Raw genomic sequence first — 19918 nt, 5'->3', positions numbered from 1 at the left:
CAGCTCTCCGGAGTCTCAGGTGGAGGTCTTTCACATCACTTGAGCCAGTTTGGTCTAGTGGGTAAGTGTGCAGACTCTTATCTGGGAAAACCGGGTTTGATTCCCCACTCCTCCACTTGCAGCTGCTGGAATGGCCTTGGGTCAGCCATAGCACTTGCAGGAGTTGTCCTTGAGAGGGCAGTTTCTGGGAGATCTCTCTCAGCCCCACCTACCTCACAGGGTGTCTGGGGGGGGGGACGAAGGTAAAGGAGATTGTGACCTCTCTGAGATTCAGAGTTAGGGCGAGATAAAAATCCAATATCTTCTTCTTAACTGGAGATGCCAGGGATCAAACCTGGGACCTTCATGCCAAGCAGATGCTCTACCACTAACTCATGCCAAAACCCACGTAGAATCTGCAGGCAAGAAACAAGTCTCCAAGGCTTTGAAATTCCATTTGAACTATACCACACCATTAATACTCACCCATAAGACCAGGGCTTTTTTTGAGCAAGAACACACAGGAACAGTTCCGGTTGGATTGGTGTCAAGGGATGTGACCTAATATGCAAATGAGTACCTGCTGGATTTTTTTTTAAACAAAAAAGCCATGTGCAAAACAATTATGTCATCAGGGTGTGTGGCCTAATAAGCAAATGAGTTCCTGCTGGGGTTTTTCTACAAAAAAAGCCCAGCTATAAGACTGATCCTCATAATCCAAAAACTCCAAAAAGAATGAATGGCCACACATGTCAAATGAGAATTTTTTTAAAAAAAACTGTGTTTTGTTTTTGCAAATGGTACTGGACTTTTCACAAGCCAATAGGATGATATAGTAAGACTTCAGCCCTTTAAATGCTGTCTCATGAAAAATCAAACGCCAGAGCTGAATGCCCAATACTCTGAATTCCAAGGAGGAAACTGTTTACAACGCAGACTGCCTCCTCCGCCTGCCCTATTCAGCAAGAAACTGCAAGGTTGGTTGTTCTTGCCAGCCAGTTCCTCAGTCAGATCCTGTTGTGTGCTCTTGAAATGAAAAGCCAGTGTGACAGCTCACTGTCAAACCTTTCCATGAAGAAAAAGCTCCTTCCAAATAGATGCTCAGCTGCCTCCATCCCCAGGCCCCCATTCAAGCTGGCTGTCCTGGTCCACTACTCTATTGAAGCCTTGTTTAAATATTTAACCAGAGCGTTCCAAAAGGAAGCTGCCTGCTTTGAAGTAAAAATGTGTCAGTCAGTCAGTTTATTGCGGCTCTAAGCCAATCGACAGCAACAACACAACTCATCAATAACAGTACAACACAACACCAAGTTGAAATATAACATAACAATATAAAACTTGTACATCCATCAAAGTGGTAATAAAATTAGCTGACGTAGGCAACACTTAACTAAAAGCATCTTCTTTCAAATACAGACAGCATTAAATTTCTTCCTGTCAAGGTCGGTAACATATAGAATCTTAGCAAGATCCAAAGTAAGTTGATCACTCCCATCCCCTAAGAGGAAGTAAATGGTTTGGGCCTGACAGGAAGAAAATGTGGCTTTGGACAGGCAGTACGACAGGCAGTACGACAAACAGTCAACTGGAGTCAGATGCCCTCATCTCCAGGCCACACAAGGACAAAAGGCACTCAGAAAATTAGCTTTTTTCCCCTGATTCTCTAGGAGAGCCAGTTTGGTGTAGTGGTTAAGTGTGAGGACTCTTATCTGGGAGAACCGGGTTTGATTCCCCACTCCTCCACTTGCACCTGCTGGAATGGCCTTGGGTCAGCCATGGCTTTCATAAGATTTGTCCTTGAAAGAGCAGCTGCTGTGAAAGCCCTCCCAGCCCCACCCACCTCACAGAGTGTCTGTTGTGGGGGAAGAAGATATAGGAGATTGTAAGCCGCTCTGAGTCTCTGATTCAGGGAAAAGGGCAGGGTACAAATCTGTAATTCTTCTTTTTCTAGGCTTGCAAAGAGAAAATGCTTGTTGTTTGGGGCAATTTCTGCTGAGAAAGAAATCTCTCTGATACTACAGATTCCCAACCGGTTGGAGTTTTTCATTATGATGATTTATGTAATTACGATTATAAAGAATTTCACTTTACCTATCAGTTATGGATTTAAAATACTATCTTTCTTGGAATTCTCCGCATGGCTACAAAATTATGACAAATAGTCTTAACACGTTCCAAGAGCACTGATGTATAGCTAAGTTGGAATATAGGAAGCAGTAGACACTGCTAATTATAATTTCCTGAAAGGTTTCATTTTTACCAGCATACTAGAAAAATAAAAGAAAAAACCAGAAGTTTAGTTAAACTCATTCTAAGCAACTTCTGGGTATTTTTTTTTAAATGTTTAATTTGGTTGAAAATTCATTGTCTCCTTTAGACAAGCCAGGCAATGGATTTTTTTTTTTTCATTTTAAAAATGTTTAAAAAATAGGGGTCAGGATTCCTACCTATCAAAGATATAACATGATCCTGCAAAGTCTCACTTCTTCAAAATGTTGCTGTGAAACACAGCTTAATAATTTTTACATGGTTGTCACTGGGTTTTACTCGCTTCATGGCTGATGAAATTTTATTTTTGGTTATTTGTAATTCTGTACAGAGAAAAGACATCAGAATCCTTAAAAAAATAAATCTCTGTTTTTATTCCAGTGGCTATGATTTGCTCTCTGAGGATTAGCTTAGCATTACTTCAATATAATGTCAAAGAAATCTGGTTCATTTTTTTTCTATTGTGATGGAAAGTGCCATAAAGATGCAGTCAGGGCTTTTTTTGTAGCAGGGACTCCTTTGCATATTAGGCCACACATCCCTGATGTAACCAATCCTCCAAGAGCTTACAGTAGGCCCTGTAAGCTCTTGGAGGATTGGCTACATCAGGGGGGGTGCAGTCTAATATGCAAAGGAGTTCCTGCTACAAAAAAAGCCCTGATGAAGCCGATTTATGGAGATCCTGTAGGATTTTCAAGGCAGGAGTCATTTAGAAATGGTTTGCCATTGCCTGCCCCTTTATAGCAACCCTGAACTTCCTTGGACATCTCTCATCCAAATACCAGTCAGGGCTGACCCAGATTAGCTTCTGAGATCTGATGAGATTGGCTAGCCTGAACCATCCAGCTCAGGATATTTCTATATTATGTAGGAATCTCAAGGGGCTTTCTTGGTAATGGTTTCCTATTATGCTATATTTCAAACCAAGCCTTTTAAAAAGCAGAAACGCACAGGAACGCAGTTCCAGCTGGCTTGGCATCAGGGGGTGTGGCCTAATATGCAAAAGAGTTCCTGCTGAGCTTTTCCTACAAAAAATAGCCCTGTTTCAACCTAAAACAAACTTTTTTTAAAATGCAAGACCATGTGAGCTACTCTTTCTCAAGTTGTATACCATGACTCAGAAACCAGGTTACAAAGAAAAGGTAGAAAAGGCTAAGACACCAGATACTTTTCACATTACATACCTAGTCTTGACAAGACTCCATGAACTCAGATTTCAAAAGGTTTGAATGTTCATGCAACAAAAGGACAGCAGCATTTCTCTTAGTCACATTAAAAACCTTGAAGTGACTACTCAAATTGCAGCTATTTGCTTTCTTTTGTGTGGAAGTGGAGCGTCGCCTTTTAGATTCTTCACTATGCCTGCAGAAGAGATTCCTGAAGGCTCCAACATCCACACAACCCCAACAACAAAAGTTGGGCTGATATTGACACTGTGGCTTCTACTCTTTGAGATCGTAACAACAGCAAAGCTTCAAACCCAACCCAAAGGGCAATTTGCTATCCATTCATACCAATGCAAGCCAATTATAGAAACCATTCATAAACTATTCACATAAAGCTCTCCATCACTGCAGTTGATGAAAGATTTCATTAAGCACCAAGTTTATATAAAAATATATTTACTTATTTATTGCTGAACTGCTCAGACTTCTCCCCATCACCAAGGCGGCTAATTCAACACCGCTTATACTGTACTGAAGCAGCGCCATAGAATGGTTTTAAAACTGAAATAAGTAAATTATGGTTTTATATGTTTTATTGGATTGATTGTATTATACGATGTTGTGAGCCGCCCTGAGTCCGCTTGCAGAGAGGGCGGGATATAAATTGAAAGTAATAAATAAATAAATAAAGCTACTTTGCTATATGAGGTGATTTATTTTTTGTGGGGAGGGGCACAATCTTCCCCCACTTCCGGCCTAAATTATTCTCAGCAAGTTTGTGTATTCATCAGAAACAAACAATACTACTTGACTTTGATTAATATGCAAACTGGCCCTAAATAATTTCTGAAACACCTTGACAAACGAGTACTGATATTTGTTAAATGGTTATTTCATACAATATCATCACTTTGGTGAAGGCTTTAAGAACCGGCAAGAAGTTATTTGTTTTACAAAATTCGTTTCTGGCCTTTCTGCCCTCGAAAGAGCCACCAAGGCGGCTAACGAATTAAAACAACTCTCCAAAAACATACACATATCTTGACAGCAATTAAAACTGGAGCTAAAATGCATACAAAACATAAAAACATGGGTCAGGAAGGAGAGATCACTGAGGGAACCCAAACAGAAACAAAAAACACCTGCTGGCAGAAGATGGCAACAGAAAGGGACAGAGAAATGACCTTGGGGAGAGAGTTCCAGAGCTTTGGTACCATGATGATGAAGGCTCTCGTTTGCGTTGCCACCCACCTAATCTCAGAAGCAGAACCCCTGAAGATGACCCTAGTGGTCAGGGGTGTTCATAAGGGAGTAGGTGATCCTTAAATATACTGGTTCAAAACCATATACAGCTTTGAAGGTCAAAACTAGCACCTCTTGTACTTGGAAACAAACTGGAAGGCAGTGTAGATGGATCAAGACTGGAGTGATATGCTCCCTACCGACCCACTCCAGTCAACGTCTTGGCTGCAGCATTATGTACGAAATGAAGTTTCCAAATGCTTCTCAAGAGCAGCCCCATGTAGAGCACTTTGTAGTAATCTAGTCTACACGTAACCAGGGCATGCACCTTTGACTGTTCAGCTACAGAAAGCAACAAGATTTTGTGTCCTGTAACATTACTTAAGCATCTATGACCAGAGAAGGTCTCTTGTCTCTCCACCACATTTTAAAGTAACACCGGCCTTTGATCAATCAGCAAACCGTATAAAAGATGCCAAACCTCTCATTGTAGTTACCTGTCCAAGATCTAAGGTGACGTTCACTTCATTGAACTCCAGTCCACGGGAAAGAGGAGGGCTTTGCCACCAACGTTCGGTACCATCTATAGCATTGGTGATGGGATGAGCTTTGTTGCTGTTTGCTGATGAGCAAATGTCACAGTACTGCCCCTGTAGTAGAAGCACAAACACACACAAAAAAGAATGAAGTTTTTTAAAGTTCTCTTTTTTTGCCATTTTACTAACAACTTGACTCCATGAAAAAGGTTTTTTAAAGGTCTTTTGTTTTTGCCTTTTTATGCACTAACAGCTTGAATCCATGTCCTTCTTGCATCATGATGTAGTGGTTTGGAGTGGCAGACTCTAATCTGGAGAACCAGGTCCGATTCCCCACTCCTCCATGTGAAACCTGCTGGGTGACCTTGGCCCAATCACAGTTCTCTCTGAACACTCTCAGCCCCACCTGCCTCACAAGGTGCCTGTTTTGAGGAGAATAAAGTCCAGTAGCACCTTTTAAGACCAACAAAGTTTTATTCAAGGTATAAGCTTTTCCTTGAATGAAATTGTGTTGGTCTTAAAGATGCTATTGGACTCTTGCTTTATTCTGTTGCTTCAGACCAACATGGCTACCCACTTGGATCTGCTATGAGGAGAGGAAGGGAAGGCAATTGTAAGCCGCCTTGAGATTCCTTAAGGTGCAGAGAAAAGTGGGGTATAAAAACCTACTCTTCTTCTTCATATAGTTAATGCTGAAACACTGCTTCATAGGATCGATCCAGGTGGCACCAACATGCTCTTTTATTCATGGTTAACAGGATAAGAATGAGCTACAAAGGACCATTCTTTCTCCCACAGAAACCCCTCCCATTCACTGGAATGAACATACGTCTTGCTTGTTTTAATCATATTTAAAAAGATTCTGGTGGGAAGCCATATTGGTCTGAAGCAGCAGAACAGTCCAATGGCACCTTAAAGACCAACAAAGTTTTATTCTGGGTATGAGTTTTCGTGTGTATGCACACAAAGATCTTAAGAATCTGAAGATGTGTACATCCACACGAAAGCTTGTACCCAGAATAAAACTTCATTGGTCTTAAAGGGCTCAAACTTTGTTCTATTGGGAAAGATAGTAATATGCAGGGCTTTTTTTGAGCAGGAATGCACAGGAACGTAGTTCCAGCTGGCTTGGTGCCAGGGGGTGTGGCCTAATATGTAAATGAATTCCTGTAGAAAAAGCCCTATGTGAAACAATGGTGACATCAGGGGGTATGGCCTAATATGCAATTAGCAGTTAAAATGAGGTTTCTTTCTCATCTCTCTGTCCTTAAAATAACCACAAGCACAAGCTGAATAACAAACTATGGTTACAAGGGTGAACCCTAGTTAGTATTATCTACAAAGTTATTCACATTAGAGCTCTCAATTGCAATTAAGAATTCTAGGAACTCTGGTTAGGAGACTACATATTACCACCCTTATCTTCTTGGTAGGGTTGCCAAGTCCAATTTAAGAAATATCTGGGGACTTTGGGGGTAGAGCCAGGAGACTTTGGGGGGTGGAGCCAGGAGACATTAGGGGCGGAGCCAAGATCAAGGCTGTGACAAGCATAATTGAACTCCAAAGGAAGTTCTGGCCATCACATTTAAAGGGACAGCACACCTTTTCAATGCCTTCCTTCCATAGGAAATAATGAAGGATAGGGGCACCTTCTTTTGGGGCTCATAGAATTGGACCCCCTGGTCCAAACTTTTTGAAACTTGGGGGATATTTTGGGGAGAGGCACTAGATGCTGTACTGAAAATTTGGCGCCTCTATCTCAAAAAAACAGCACCCCCCCCCCAGAGCCCCAGATACCCGCAGATCAATTCTCCATTATTTTCTATGAGAATAAATCTCCATAGGGAATAATACAGTTCCCAGCAGACAGTTCCCTCCCCTACCCCCGCTTTCTGAGGACCCTGAAGCGGGGGGAGGGCCTTCAAACCGGGGGATCCCCTGCTCCCACCTGGGGATTGGCAACCCTACTTCTTGGAGCAAGGGTTAGATTTAATAAAAAATGCAGCTATCTATTTGAGATTTGGGTTAATACTCCATCATAATTATGGACTGGCTCTGGTACCTGCCCTGCAGTTCCTGTGTTCACCATGTGAAAAATGGGAATAACAGGGATATTATTTGCAGGCATGTAGAAAGCACAAAATTTTAGGCTGAAGACTGGTTATAAGAAATACCTTGAGATCAATGCCAAGCCCAGTACAGATTACCTAAAAACTAACGTGGCCAGCGAGTGTTTTGTTTGTTGATTTGTTTTAAAATGCTTTTTAGAAAATAAAGCTTTTTAGTTAAAAAGTGCTATCTCAGCAGGGATATAATTTGCTGGTAGAACTGGCCTTATCTGTATGCTGGTTCACTGCCTCCATTTTGGCCTGCTGCTGGTTGCTATAGCAACAACACCACACTATACACCAAGCCAACTTCTTCAAGGCCCTTGGCCTTCTGTAAGGAAAATTAAGCCAACTGTGTTTTTTTTTAAAAAAAAAACCTCTACAGACTTGTCAAGTTTTTTGTTAGTTTGGTAAGGGTTCCCCCCTCCCCTTTCTTTTCTTTTTCTTTAATAATGCCATTCTAAGCAGCTCACAAAGATACACACACAAGGCTTTCAAATCCCAAAGGTCTTAACATTTAAAATTGTTATCTCTATACGAATGAATAAATGGCATTGTCTCTAAGGCTGGCTCCAAATTAATCAGGTACATAATCTCTGTCGGGGCGGGGGGGGGACCCCTAGCATTCCTGTTCTCTTAATTTTGAAAGTCATGCAAAGAAAAATCTCAAAATAGCACAGACATGGCTTTGATATCGGCAGACATTTACATGAAATTTCAAATAGAAGAGAAACCAAAAATCCTTTGCATTCTTTCTCACTGCCTTGCAGAACAACACATACAGACAATTACGCAATGCTAGATGTCTCTAACAAGCACACTTTTTAATTAAAGACTAGAGACAGAAGCATGTATAAAATGAAGGAACTGAGACAGCCTAGAAAGGCTCCATGGCATGCTATTTTCAGTCAGTGAGATAAGTCATTAAGCAGAGGGCATCAGAAAACACAACATATTAAAAAGAATCACCTTGCAGATAACCCATTTCTTTCCTCTCTTTCTGGCAGTATCTGCATCAGTGTTTGGCAATAAGCAGATGCATTACTACCAAAGGCATGTTTAGGGTTGTTGATGCCACTGCAAACTCCACTACCACAACACGGCACTGCTACCTTCTCAAAAGCATACAGGCCAGCTACTAAACCACTGTCTTCATGTTGTTGCCAATTCTTTTCATTCCCTTTGCCCATAAAAGCTGCATGCTGTTCCAGAGCAAATCAACTGTAAGAAACTGAGAGAGGGGCGGAAGAAAGACCTGTCACATCTCCTACCCGTGATAAGGCCCATCAGAAATCTAGTGTCAACCACATTCCTGTGTGGAGAAGACCACTGCAGGGGTCCCAACTTTACCATCATTAGAATACACACAACTGTGGCCAGAAGCAAACTAAGTGGCTCCAATTTTACCTCAAAGGTCCTGTATTCCCCTATACATATAAAGGTTGATGAGAGGTGCTGGATTTGAGGGACCTGAAAATAGTTTCATAGTCTGTGTGTGGAAAGTTAAGCCCCTGCACTCCTTCTAGGTATCATGCATAGAACATGGTGATAGTTTATACAATGCATTCATATTGTGACAAGATTTGATCTAGATGGGTCACCATGTTAAGTCTGCCTATACCAGTAGAAAACAGTAAGAGTCCAGCAGCACCTTAAAGTCTAACAAGACTTGTAGTAGGGTATGAACTTTCATGAGTCACTGCTCACTTCTTCGGATACAGCTAGAATGTGTGTCCATCTGTCCTATATATAGGAAAGTGGAGTGATTTCAGATGCCAAATGACATTAGCAGGGAAATTACAATAGCAAGTGTGACTGGATTAGGTGTGATATGCAGCGATGTAGTGGGTGTGGAGAGATCAGCAATAAGACAGGAAACCTAGGTCTCGATTCAGTCCAGGTGGATGCATTGTCTTGAGCTTCATTATCAGTTGCAATTTAGCTGTCTCTCTTCCTAATCTCCCTTTGAAATTCCTTTGTAAAATACCTGCTACTCTAGATTTGGTAAAATGACCCCTGTCCAGTAAAATAAAAATATATTAATTCCTTCTCTCTACACTATTTGTCAGAGTCCAATAAATCCACTTATTTTTATACCATATACATGATTCATTTGTCACAATTTGAAAACAGTGGCATTAATCATTAGCTTCCATGCTTTCTGATGGCCACAGGAATAAACAGCTTTAAAAAGGGATTAAATAGATTCCTGAAGGATAAGTCTTGGCTACTAGCCATGACGACTGAGAGGAACCTTCACAGTTAGAGGCACTAAGCCTCTGGATCCCAGAGCCAGGAGGCAACACCAGGGGAAGGCCTTGGCTTCTATGCCTTGTTGTAAGCCATCCAGAGGATCTAGTTGGTCACTTTGTGAGACAGGACTAGAATGGACAATTGGTCTGATCCAGCAGGGCTCTTCTTACAAAAGCCTCAGCCTCTATGCCCTGTTGTTGGCCATTCAGAGGAAATGGTTGGCTACTCTGTGAGAAAGGATGCTGGACTAGATGGACCATTCGTCTGATCCAGCAGGGATCTTCTTATGTTCTTAATCTTTTTTACCAGTTCATACACAACAGGCTGCCAAACCAACAAGGGTTGCTGCTACAGACTAATTTCGCACTAGAGCTTTAATCCTTGTTTAACTCTATCCCCAAAATGACTTTCTACACTAGAATCAGAGAATCAGAGAAACCAACGTTATGACTCTATGATTCTATGGTTTTAGTGTAGAAAGTCAGTTTGGGGACAGAGTTAAACCAGGATTAAAGCTCTAGTGCAAAATTGGTCTTAGTATCATCTTAAATTACAGTATCATCTTAAATGATTCTCAATATTTCACTTGCTCACATAGGGTTATTTCAGTCTTACATTACAAAGAGAAATTCTTTATAATTTAAATAATTAAATATAAAACAATTGCACTCATTTTCCTCATATTAGTAGCATTCTGCATAGAAGCAGCAAGTAATCTCTCCCTTGGCTTGACTTCGCGAACGAAGATTTAAGAAGGATGCAGTAGTCCACGTCTGCTGCAGGCTCGCTGGTGGCTGACAAGACCAATGCGGGACAGGCAGATCCGGCCACAGTGGCTGCAGGGAAAAGTCTGCATAGAAGCAGCAAGTAATACTTGCTTTTTATAAGCAGTGAGAGTACACTTCTCTAATATGAACCTTTTAAGTTCTCTCACCAAGAAAAGTATTATTGGGGTATTTTAAGCCACATGGCGCAGTGGTAAAGCTGCAGTACTGCAGTCGGAGCCCTCTGCTCACGACCTGAGTTCGATTCCAGCGGAAGCTGGTTCAGGTAGCCAGTTCCAGGTTGACTCAGCCTTCCATCCTTCCGAGGTCAGTAAAATGAGTACCCAGCTTGCTGGGGGGAAAGTGTAGATGACTGGGGAAGGCAATGGCAAACCACCCCGTAAAAAAGTCTGCCGTGAAAACATTGTGAAAGCAACATCACCCCAGAGTCGAAAACGACTGGTGCTTGCACAGGGGACTATCTTTACATTTTTAAGTCCCAGTGGCTCTGCCAAGCTCCTCATAAGCAAAATAATGCTGAACTACCACACACAAAAAATCGTTTATAGAAGACCCAAAACAATAACCATCCCTTGAAGATCTGAGCAAACTAAATTGGAACAATAAATTTTCTCAGGAAAAGAGATGAGCTCCAAATAATAGGGCATCCTGTAAAGCTGAAAGAACTATTGAAATGGTAAGGGAAGACAAGAAAGTTTACAAAGGGGTCTTAAAGAATTCAATACCACCTCTAACAGAACAAACAAAGATAACAAACAGGTTTAAATGAAGGCACTTCCTGTCAAGGACTTACAAATCTAATCCTTCCCCCCATTTAAATCAAAGGGACTGAAGGCTTTTTTTCTTCTGCAAGAACCAGCAGTGTATCACATCTGACTTTTAAAAAGTTCATCTACCACTCATCATGGTGGGCGATGAGATAGTATGGGATAAAAATGACCAATTTCTATGACAGTAAGGGAGAATGTCATCAAGCCACTGAAGAACCCTGTTCTATAATCTGCTGCTCCTGTTGTACTTTTAAACATGTGTAGCCGGCTCAAGGTTGACTCAGCCTTCCATCCTTCCGGGGTCGGTAAAATGAGTACCCAGCTTGCTGGGGGGAAAGTGTAGATGACTGGAGAAGGCAATGGCAAACCACCCTGTAAAAAGTCTGCCGTGAAAACCTTGTGAAAGCAACGTCACCCCAGAGTCAAAACAACTGTTGCTTGCACTGGGGACTACCTTTACATTTTAGTATTTTAATCAGCAGCCCCATGACACAGAATGGTAAGCTGCAGTACTGCAGTCCAAGCTCTGCTCATGACCTGAGTTCAATCTCAGCAGAAGCTGGCTTCAGGTAACCGGCTTCAGGTTGACTCAGTCTTCCATCCTTCCAAGGTTGGTAAAATACTGTAAGTACCCAGCTTGCTGGGGGGGGTGGAGTATAGATGACTGGGGAAGGCAATGGCAAACCACCCCGTAAAAAGTCTGCCGTGAAAATGCTGTGATGCGACATCACCCCAGAGTAATAAACAACTGGTGCTTGCACAGGAGACTACCTTTACCTTTCGTATTTTAAGCACCCTAACTAGGTTATCCCACTCTCATCAGATCTCAGAAGCTAAGCCGGATCAGCCCTGGTCAGTAGTTGGGGTGGGAAACCACCAATGAATATCAGGGTTGCTACACAGAGGTGAGCAACAGCAAACCATCTCTGAACCTCTCTTGCCTTGAAAACCTGCCTACGGGGTCACCCTAAGTCAGCTGCAACTTGACAGCAAAAAAGAAGTATTTTAAACACTGAAGCCTTCCTGGAGTCTTCTTTCTCCAGACCCTACGTGGGTGATCAGCACACTTCCAGCATCCCAAGCACCAACAAACTAAATGCCATTGTCACAGGAGGGCTTTCACACTTGCAAGGTGTGCTGAACTTCCCTCTGCTGTTTTAGATGGGTGATTTAATAGAATTCCCTGTGGGAAAGGCTTAGCTCCTGCAATGAGGAAGAAATTGAGACTGTAGATCACATTCTTCTATGTTGTCCCTTCTATCAAGATGCCTGCACTAAGATCATCACGCCTTTGATTAACAGAATACCTGGAAGAACGAGTCTGGAGTATCTTAGGATACTCTTAGAATACAGAAACCCAGCAACTACCGCTTCAGTCACAACATTTTGTGCAACAGCCTATAAAATCCCTCAGTTGCTTTCATTATCAGGGTTTATGTAAATAACTATTACATTACTGTCTATTTATATTCTTGTCTATTTTTAATTCTGTGGGGGGTTTTTTTAACCAATAACTTTGTAGTATTTTATCTATGCTGATCTTTGACCCTACAATAAACTAAATGTCATCTGTGCTGATCACAGCTTCCGCAAGCATCCTAACAAGATTAACATGCAAGGGAATAGGGACAGGAGAACAGTATGCCACACCAAAAATTGGTGTGTTGTTTAGGCAAAATAATAGGGAATGATTGACAAACTAAAAAAATTCTGGGACCCAGTCATAGTTCTTGTTATTTACAGCATCATCCCTTAGCAGAATTACATCCTTCTAATTCCTTCTGAAGTCAAAGGGGCTTATATAGGGCTGCTGGGTCTATTTTGGAAAATACCTGGAGACTTTGGGGTGAGGGTGAATATGGGAGAGGGTGAGGTTTGGGGAGGGGAGGAATCTCAGCATGGTACAACACCATAGAGCCTGCCTTTGGTGGGGAGGCCGCCCTGAGCCTACCTTTGGCGGGGAGGGCGGGATATTGATTGATTGATTGATTGAATTAATGAATCAATAGAGTTCAAAGCAGCCATTTTCTCCAGGGGAACTGATCTCTGGCAGCTGGAGATCAGTTTTAAAAGCAGAAGATCTCCAGGTCCCACCTGGAAGCTGGCAACCCTAGGCTTATAGGACTGTAACTTTGCTTAGCATGGTGCTTTCAATCATGCAGGGTGGGAGGAGCACAGTTAACCCACCATTTAAACATCCATTGTTCAATACACATACCACAAAGATGTAGACCAACTGGAACTGGGGCTGGAAGGTGGTCGGCAAGAAAGATGGAGGAATATAAAACAAGTCCTACAAGGAAAGACTGAAGGAACTGGCAAGGGAGAAGAGAAGACCAAGGGATGGCATGGTTGCACTCTTCTATTGCATGGAAAAGGGCAAAGATTTACACTCTGTTGTTCCATGAGGCCAACTAAGTCTAATTTATGCTATTTAAACTGAGCACTATTATACATTTCCTAGCAATGAGAACAGCTGAACGATGGAAACTTATGAAGGGTGGCAACCTCTCCCCTACTTGAGGTCATCAAGCACAGACTTGACAGCTATCTCTGGGAGACCCACTAGCTTTACTGTACTAAGCAGGGGTTGGACTAGAATATCCATAAGACACTTTCCAACTTTGAGATTGTATGCTGTCTCTGTAAGCATGGAAAATAATACACGGTACCATTTCCCCCCATGTGCTTCTCAAAAAGAATTAATGTGCAGTAACCTCTTGCTTTTGTCATCCTAGTTTGCTGTCTACCTAAATCAGTAGAAGTGCTTATTTTGGACAGGTTACATTCCCAGTTTACTTGCACAAATGAATAATATGGCCACTGTGACACATTCATGAAAGTCTCTATTTTAATGTCCTGTTCCCTTAGTCTAGGGAGCTGCGTGGCACAGAGTGGTAAAGCTGCAGTACTGCAGCCCAAGCTCTCTGCTCACAGCCTGAGTTCCATCCTGCCGGCAGCTGGGTTCAGGTAGACGGCTTGAGGTTGACACAGCCTTCCATCCTTCCAAGGTTGGTAAAATGAGTACCCAGCTTGCTGAGGGGAAAGTGTAAACGACTGGGGAAGGCAAGGAAAAAGGAAAGGTCCCCCATGCAAGCACCAGTCATTTCCAACTCTGGGGTGATGCTGGTTTCACAACGTTTTCACAGCAGACCTTTTTACGGGGTGGTTTGCCATTGCCTAAGAGCCCCATGGCACAGAGTGGTAAAGCTGCAGTACTGCAGTCGGAGCCCTCTGCTCACGACCTGAGTTCGATTCCAGTGGAAGCTGGTTCAGGTAGCCGGCTCGAGGTTGACTCAGCCTTCCATCCTTCCGAGGTTGGTAAAATGAGTACCCAGCTTGCTGGGGGGAAAGTGTAATGACCAGGGAAGGCAATGGCAAACCACCCGGTAAAAAGGTCTGCCGTGAAAACGTTGTGAAAGCAGCGTCATCCCAGAGTCAAAAACGACTGGTGCTTGCACAGGGGACCTTTCCTTTCCTTGCCATTGCCTTCCCCAGTCATTACCACTTTCCCCCCAGCAAGCTGTAAAGCAACCTTTACCTTTTATCCCTTAGCCTGTATGTAACTCTTGCTAGACCCTTTCTCAAAAGTCTTCCAGCCTATACTTATTTTACTGGGGGAATGATATATGAAGTAGAATGGGTGAAAGGGTTAGGACTGGCTTACTTGGCAAAACACAAAGAGCACAGACTTGGGAGATCATTATTGCTTCTTTAGTCCACTGAAATTGAACACTTCCACCTCCGTTGTGCCGCACCGTGAACACTTCCCCGTACTCTACCACACCTCTGTCATTCATTTAATCACTAGGAGAACTGAAACCCCTACCGAGGGAAGAGAGAGCACTAAGAACTGTGACCTTTCCAATAATGCCTTCCCTCCTTTATCTGCCCTTTTTTCTTTCCTATAAGGTTCAGCTAGCCACGGGAAAGAGCCGGCCACAAAAAGAATTTCACTAAAGCTTTCAAGGTTTGCCTCAGACAAATCAGTCTGGGAAACAAAGTGTAGATCAAAGAATCTGTAGTATCAAAGCCACACAGGAGAAACAGGAGGAGGGAAAAGAGGTACCACAGTCACAAAGCCAACGCAGAATCTACAAAGCTAAAGTTCTTTAATTGGAAATTGCCAGTACAATCCCAAGGAAGGCCATATAAATGGGACAAGGCTGCATTTTGGAAGGACATGAATCAGAACTGGAGACAGAGAGCTACAAAGAGTTGTCAGGAGAGCCTAGATGTTTTATTTAAGCCTCTTGTGCTGGTTTTATGTACTTGGCTAGCAATCTGATAATCCGACATGGGAGCATCACCATTAGACAACTGTTCCTTGGCAGATGCATAGGCGTGTATTCAACTGTCCATCTACAGAAGGCACCGAGAACTTTCCCATGTTCATCTCTGTTCCTGTGGCCTCTTCCAGCTCCCTGAAAGATTATTCACAGGAATTGCAGAATCCATACAGAGAAACAACCACATGAGTTGATGGGCTGGAGCAGGGGTGGCCAAACTTACTTAATGTAAGAGCCACAGAGGATAAACCTCAGGTATTTGAGAGCTGGAAGACATGGACGTTAGAAGAAGGAAGGAAGGAAGGAAGGAAGGAAGGAAGGAAGGAAGGAAGGAAGGAAGGAAGGAAGGAAGGAAGGAAGGAAGGAAGGAAGGAAGGAAGGAAGGAAGGAAGGAAGGAAGGAAGGAAGGAAGGAAGGAAGGAAGGAAGGAAGACAAATAGATGGGGAGGGAAGGGAGAAAGAAAGCAATTTTAACTTTAAATACCTTCTCCAAGCTGGCCAATGCGGGAGGGGGGCTTTTAGAGCCACACAATATGTGTGAAAGAGCTGCAGTTTGGCCACCCCTGGGCTGAAGCAAGGAAGGAAGATGAGACAAAATCTACCCCTTTCCTCAATGGATCTGCACTTGCAGAGCAATTTCATCCTGTTTTCCTTCCTTATTGAAGTTATTCCAACCAACCTAGACACTTCCCAGCATGGGTCCCACAATCTTGCAAATGATCTTTGGGGGAAGATGGTCTTAGAATCATAGAATCATAGAGTTGGAAGGTACCTCTAGAGTCATCTAGTCCACCCCCTGCACAATTCAGAAAACTCACAAACACTTCCCCCTAAATTCACAGGAACTTCATTGCTGTCAGATGGCCATCTACCCTGTGTTTAAAAACCTCCAAGGAAGGAGAGCCCACCACCTTCCGAGGAAGCCTGTTCCACTGAGAAATCACTCTAACAGTCAGGAAGTTCTTCCTAATGTTGAGCCGGAAACTCTTGATTTAATTTCAACCCATTGGTTCTGGTTCTACCTTCCAGGGCCACAGAAAACAATTCCACACCATCATCTATATGACAGCCATTCAAGTACTTGAAGATGATGATCATATCACCGCTCAGCCACCTCCTCTTCAGGCTAAATATCCCCAGCTCCTTCAACCTTTCTTCATAGGACTTGGTCTCCAGACCCCTCACCATCTTCGTCGCCCTCCTCTGGACCCATTCCAGCTTGTCTATATCCTTCTTAAAATGTGGTGCCTAAAACTGAACACAATACTCCAGGTGAGGTCTTACCAGAGCAGAATAAAGCAATACCATCACTTCATGTGATCTGGATACTATACTTCGGTTGATACAGCCCAAAATTGCATTTGCCTTTTTAGCCACCACATCACACTGTTGACTCATGTTCATGTCTTAAATTACAGTTAGAAACATACCATGTGGATATTAGGAATTTTCTTTTACAGTAAGAGTAGTTCAGCATTTCTTGTACAGAGTGCCAAAATCCACGTCATAGTTTTTAACATTTAATGAAGTCTATGCAGCTATCCTATACTCCTCCAGCATATGGAGTTGGTGGACCTCCTGATGGTACCTGGGATTGGCCTGATCAACATGGTTTAAGGTTTACTGGATTTATATCCTGCCCTCCCCGCCAAAGCAGGCTCAGGGCAGCTCACAACCAGTAAAATCATAACATTTGAACAATTAAATAGTTAAACAATTAAAGCAAATTAAACAGTTAAAAATGGTTAAGAACAATTAAAACATTCTGGTGCTAATCATATTTGATGTTTCCTTGCTTCAGATGGCGCTCAGTATATATTAGATAATAGTCACACCATATCAGTCCTTCCAGGTTAATTAAACATGGCTTCTGTTACGTTCTTATGTCTGGAGCAATGATGCTCCATATTCTTGATGCTTGGGGGGCAACAGTGGAAGGGCACTTCTGAAGTTCTGGCACCACTGGTGGACCTCCTGATAGCACCTGGGTTTTGGCCGCTGTGTGACACAGAGTGTTGGACTGGGTGGGCCATCGGCCTGATCCAACATGACTTCTTGTATGCTATTATCATCAGGGGGAGGGACCTGGGTTTGCTTTTAAATGAAAAGGCCACAAAACATCAAGTACTTTCAATTATTGGGGATGTTCAGCCAGGCTTAAAGCAAACCAAAAACAAACCAAGATTACTGGACCACTGGCCCTTATTCCCTAAAGCAGAAGCCTGGCCGAACCACTAGTTATCCAGTGGTTATTTCAATGCCAAAAATGATCTGTCTCTGTGTGTTAAGTGCCATCAAAGTCGTAGTTGACTTATGGTGGCCCCAGCAAGGGGCTTTCAAGGCAAGCGAGAAGCAAGAGGTAGTTAGTCATTGCTTTCCCCGGCAGAGTCTTTCTTGGTGGTCTCCCATCCAAGTCCCAACTCTGCTTAGCTTCCACGATCCACAGAAACTGGGCTATACCATGCCGCTTTCCCTTCCAATATGTCTTATTTACACACACACAAAAATCAGTTTTTCAGCCGTGCCAAAATTTGAGTAGTTCCCACACTTCCACTATGGCCAGATTCTCAGAAAGACAATAGGGAAAGATCAGAACAAAGTTTGAGTCCAGTGGCACCTTTAAGGCCAAATAAATTCTAGGTATAAGCTTTTGTGAGCATGCACACATCTTTAGATCAGACTCCACAGCATAGGCGACTATTCTGGGAACCATGCAGCCCTATGCACCTCTTTAGCTAGTCTGGGTCAATTCATACAGTCACTGCATATAGTCAGGTGCCCTGAAGAAAACAGCTACTCCAGAGGGTTCACTCTGCTGAGCTCTCTCCCCTTCCCAAACCCTGCCCTCCAAGACTTCCTCCCCTGCAAAAGAACCTCCAGGAATTTCCAAACCCAGAGTTGGCAAGTGTAAGTGGTACATGTACTATTAGCGGATCACAGAAGTTCTTCAGGTAGTTTTTTGTAACAATTACTAAGAATTTGTTCTCTGCAGATCCCCATGTACACCTGTGAGTGTGACACAAAGTACCTGCAATAGATTAGCCATCTGTGACCTTTTGGCATGGTAAATAGTAACCTTGGACAACTGGTATTTCTCCTAATCCCCACTACTAATCCACACTTCCCACTGCTCACCAGCAAGTTTCTTTGATGTGCCACTTCTTGCTGACCATACCTGCCAGGGATTACCTGCTGTGCTTTTGCCATCAGCATCCCTAGGGAAGTGGACTTCTTGTTTCTATTATAGTGGGACTCAGATGTTTTGACAGGAATGATGGTGGGAGATAAGTGTACGGAAGTTTGTGAACCGCTGGTCTAAAACAGATCAAGATGGGTAGCCATGTTAGTCTGTCTGTAGCAGCAGAAAAAAGCCAGAGTTCAGCAGCACCTTAAAGGCTAACAAAACTTGTGGCAGGGTTGGAGCCTGGAGCTTTCATGAGTCACTGCTCACTTCTTCCACTAGTCTAAGACATGCGTGTGTGGAAAGGGCTGTCAAATCACAGCTGATTTATGGTGACCCCACAGAGTTCCCAAGGCAAGAGACATTCAGAGGTAATTTGCCATTGTCTGCCTCTGTATCATGACCCAGGTATTCCTTGGGGGTCTCCCATCCAAATACTAATTCACAGGGTCATTTTGTAGAAAAAGAGATGCCAGAGCTCATTAGCACAACCAGGCCTCGGATTCAGTAGGAGCTCACAGCAGTGCAGCTCCTGAACCTTTTTGAGGGTTCCCCCTCCTCCTTACTACCTTTGTCCATTGAATGGTAGGTGTAGCTGCATAACAATCCCTGGATGAGCTCCACCACCTGTTTTTTTACAAAGAGACCCACTGAGTACAACTAGGTTTTCATTTGCATAACTCATCTACATATGCCACATACCCCTGACATCACCGGAAGGTGTACTCAATTATATCAGCTCAGCATCCACCTTAAAAGGTTTCTTGAATTATAACTGTCATAATAAAACCTTACTCCCGTCATACTTTTTAAATTCCTTTCGCCCATGTGGCCACAGTGGCATGATGAAGATTTCCATATATGTTTGGGTTATTTTCCCATTTTTTGTGGGGGAAATATTAGAAAGGTTGTCAGATCTAAAAGTTTGGCAAAATTCTCATGGGAGGTTGAACAATGGAGCCCAGAAGCAAGTACTTGCAAGGGGATTAAGAAAGAAGGAAAGGAAAGGAAAGGTCCGCTGTGCAAGCACCAGTCGTTTCCTACTCTGGGGTGGCGTTGCTTTCACAACGCTTTCACGGCAGACTTTTTACGGGGTGGTTTGCCATTGCCTTCCCCAGTCTTTTACACACACACACCCCCCAGCAAGCTGGGTACTCATTTTACCGACCTCGGAAGGGTGGAAGGCCGGCTACCTGAACCAGCTTTCGCTGGGATAGAACTCAGGTCGTGAGCAGAGAATTCAGATCACAGTACTGCAGTACTGCTGCTTTACCACTCTGCACCACAGAGAGAAAGAAAGAGCACAATAAAATGTAGAGGTTTCGGAGCTACACTCCTGTG

At 43.1% G+C, this 19918-nt stretch overlaps 1 protein-coding gene across 1 annotated transcript in view; it reads right to left on the bottom strand.

The window, feature by feature from the left end:
- The window catches only part of LAMA5 (laminin subunit alpha 5), a 314720-nt gene that overhangs the window by 285240 nt on the left and 9562 nt on the right, over positions 1-19918 (bottom strand). The window contains exon 2 of the mRNA XM_060230703.1: positions 5153-5305. Coding sequence (XP_060086686.1) covers positions 5153-5305 — 153 coding nt within the window. The remainder of the gene's footprint in view (positions 1-5152; positions 5306-19918) is intronic.

The sequence above is a fragment of the Heteronotia binoei genome, chromosome 2 (genome assembly GCF_032191835.1).
Source record: "Heteronotia binoei isolate CCM8104 ecotype False Entrance Well chromosome 2, APGP_CSIRO_Hbin_v1, whole genome shotgun sequence".
Lineage (NCBI taxonomy): Eukaryota > Metazoa > Chordata > Lepidosauria > Squamata > Gekkonidae > Heteronotia > Heteronotia binoei.
The sequence above is the reverse complement of the archived record's forward strand: the minus strand, read 5'-3'. Positions and strand labels throughout refer to the sequence as shown.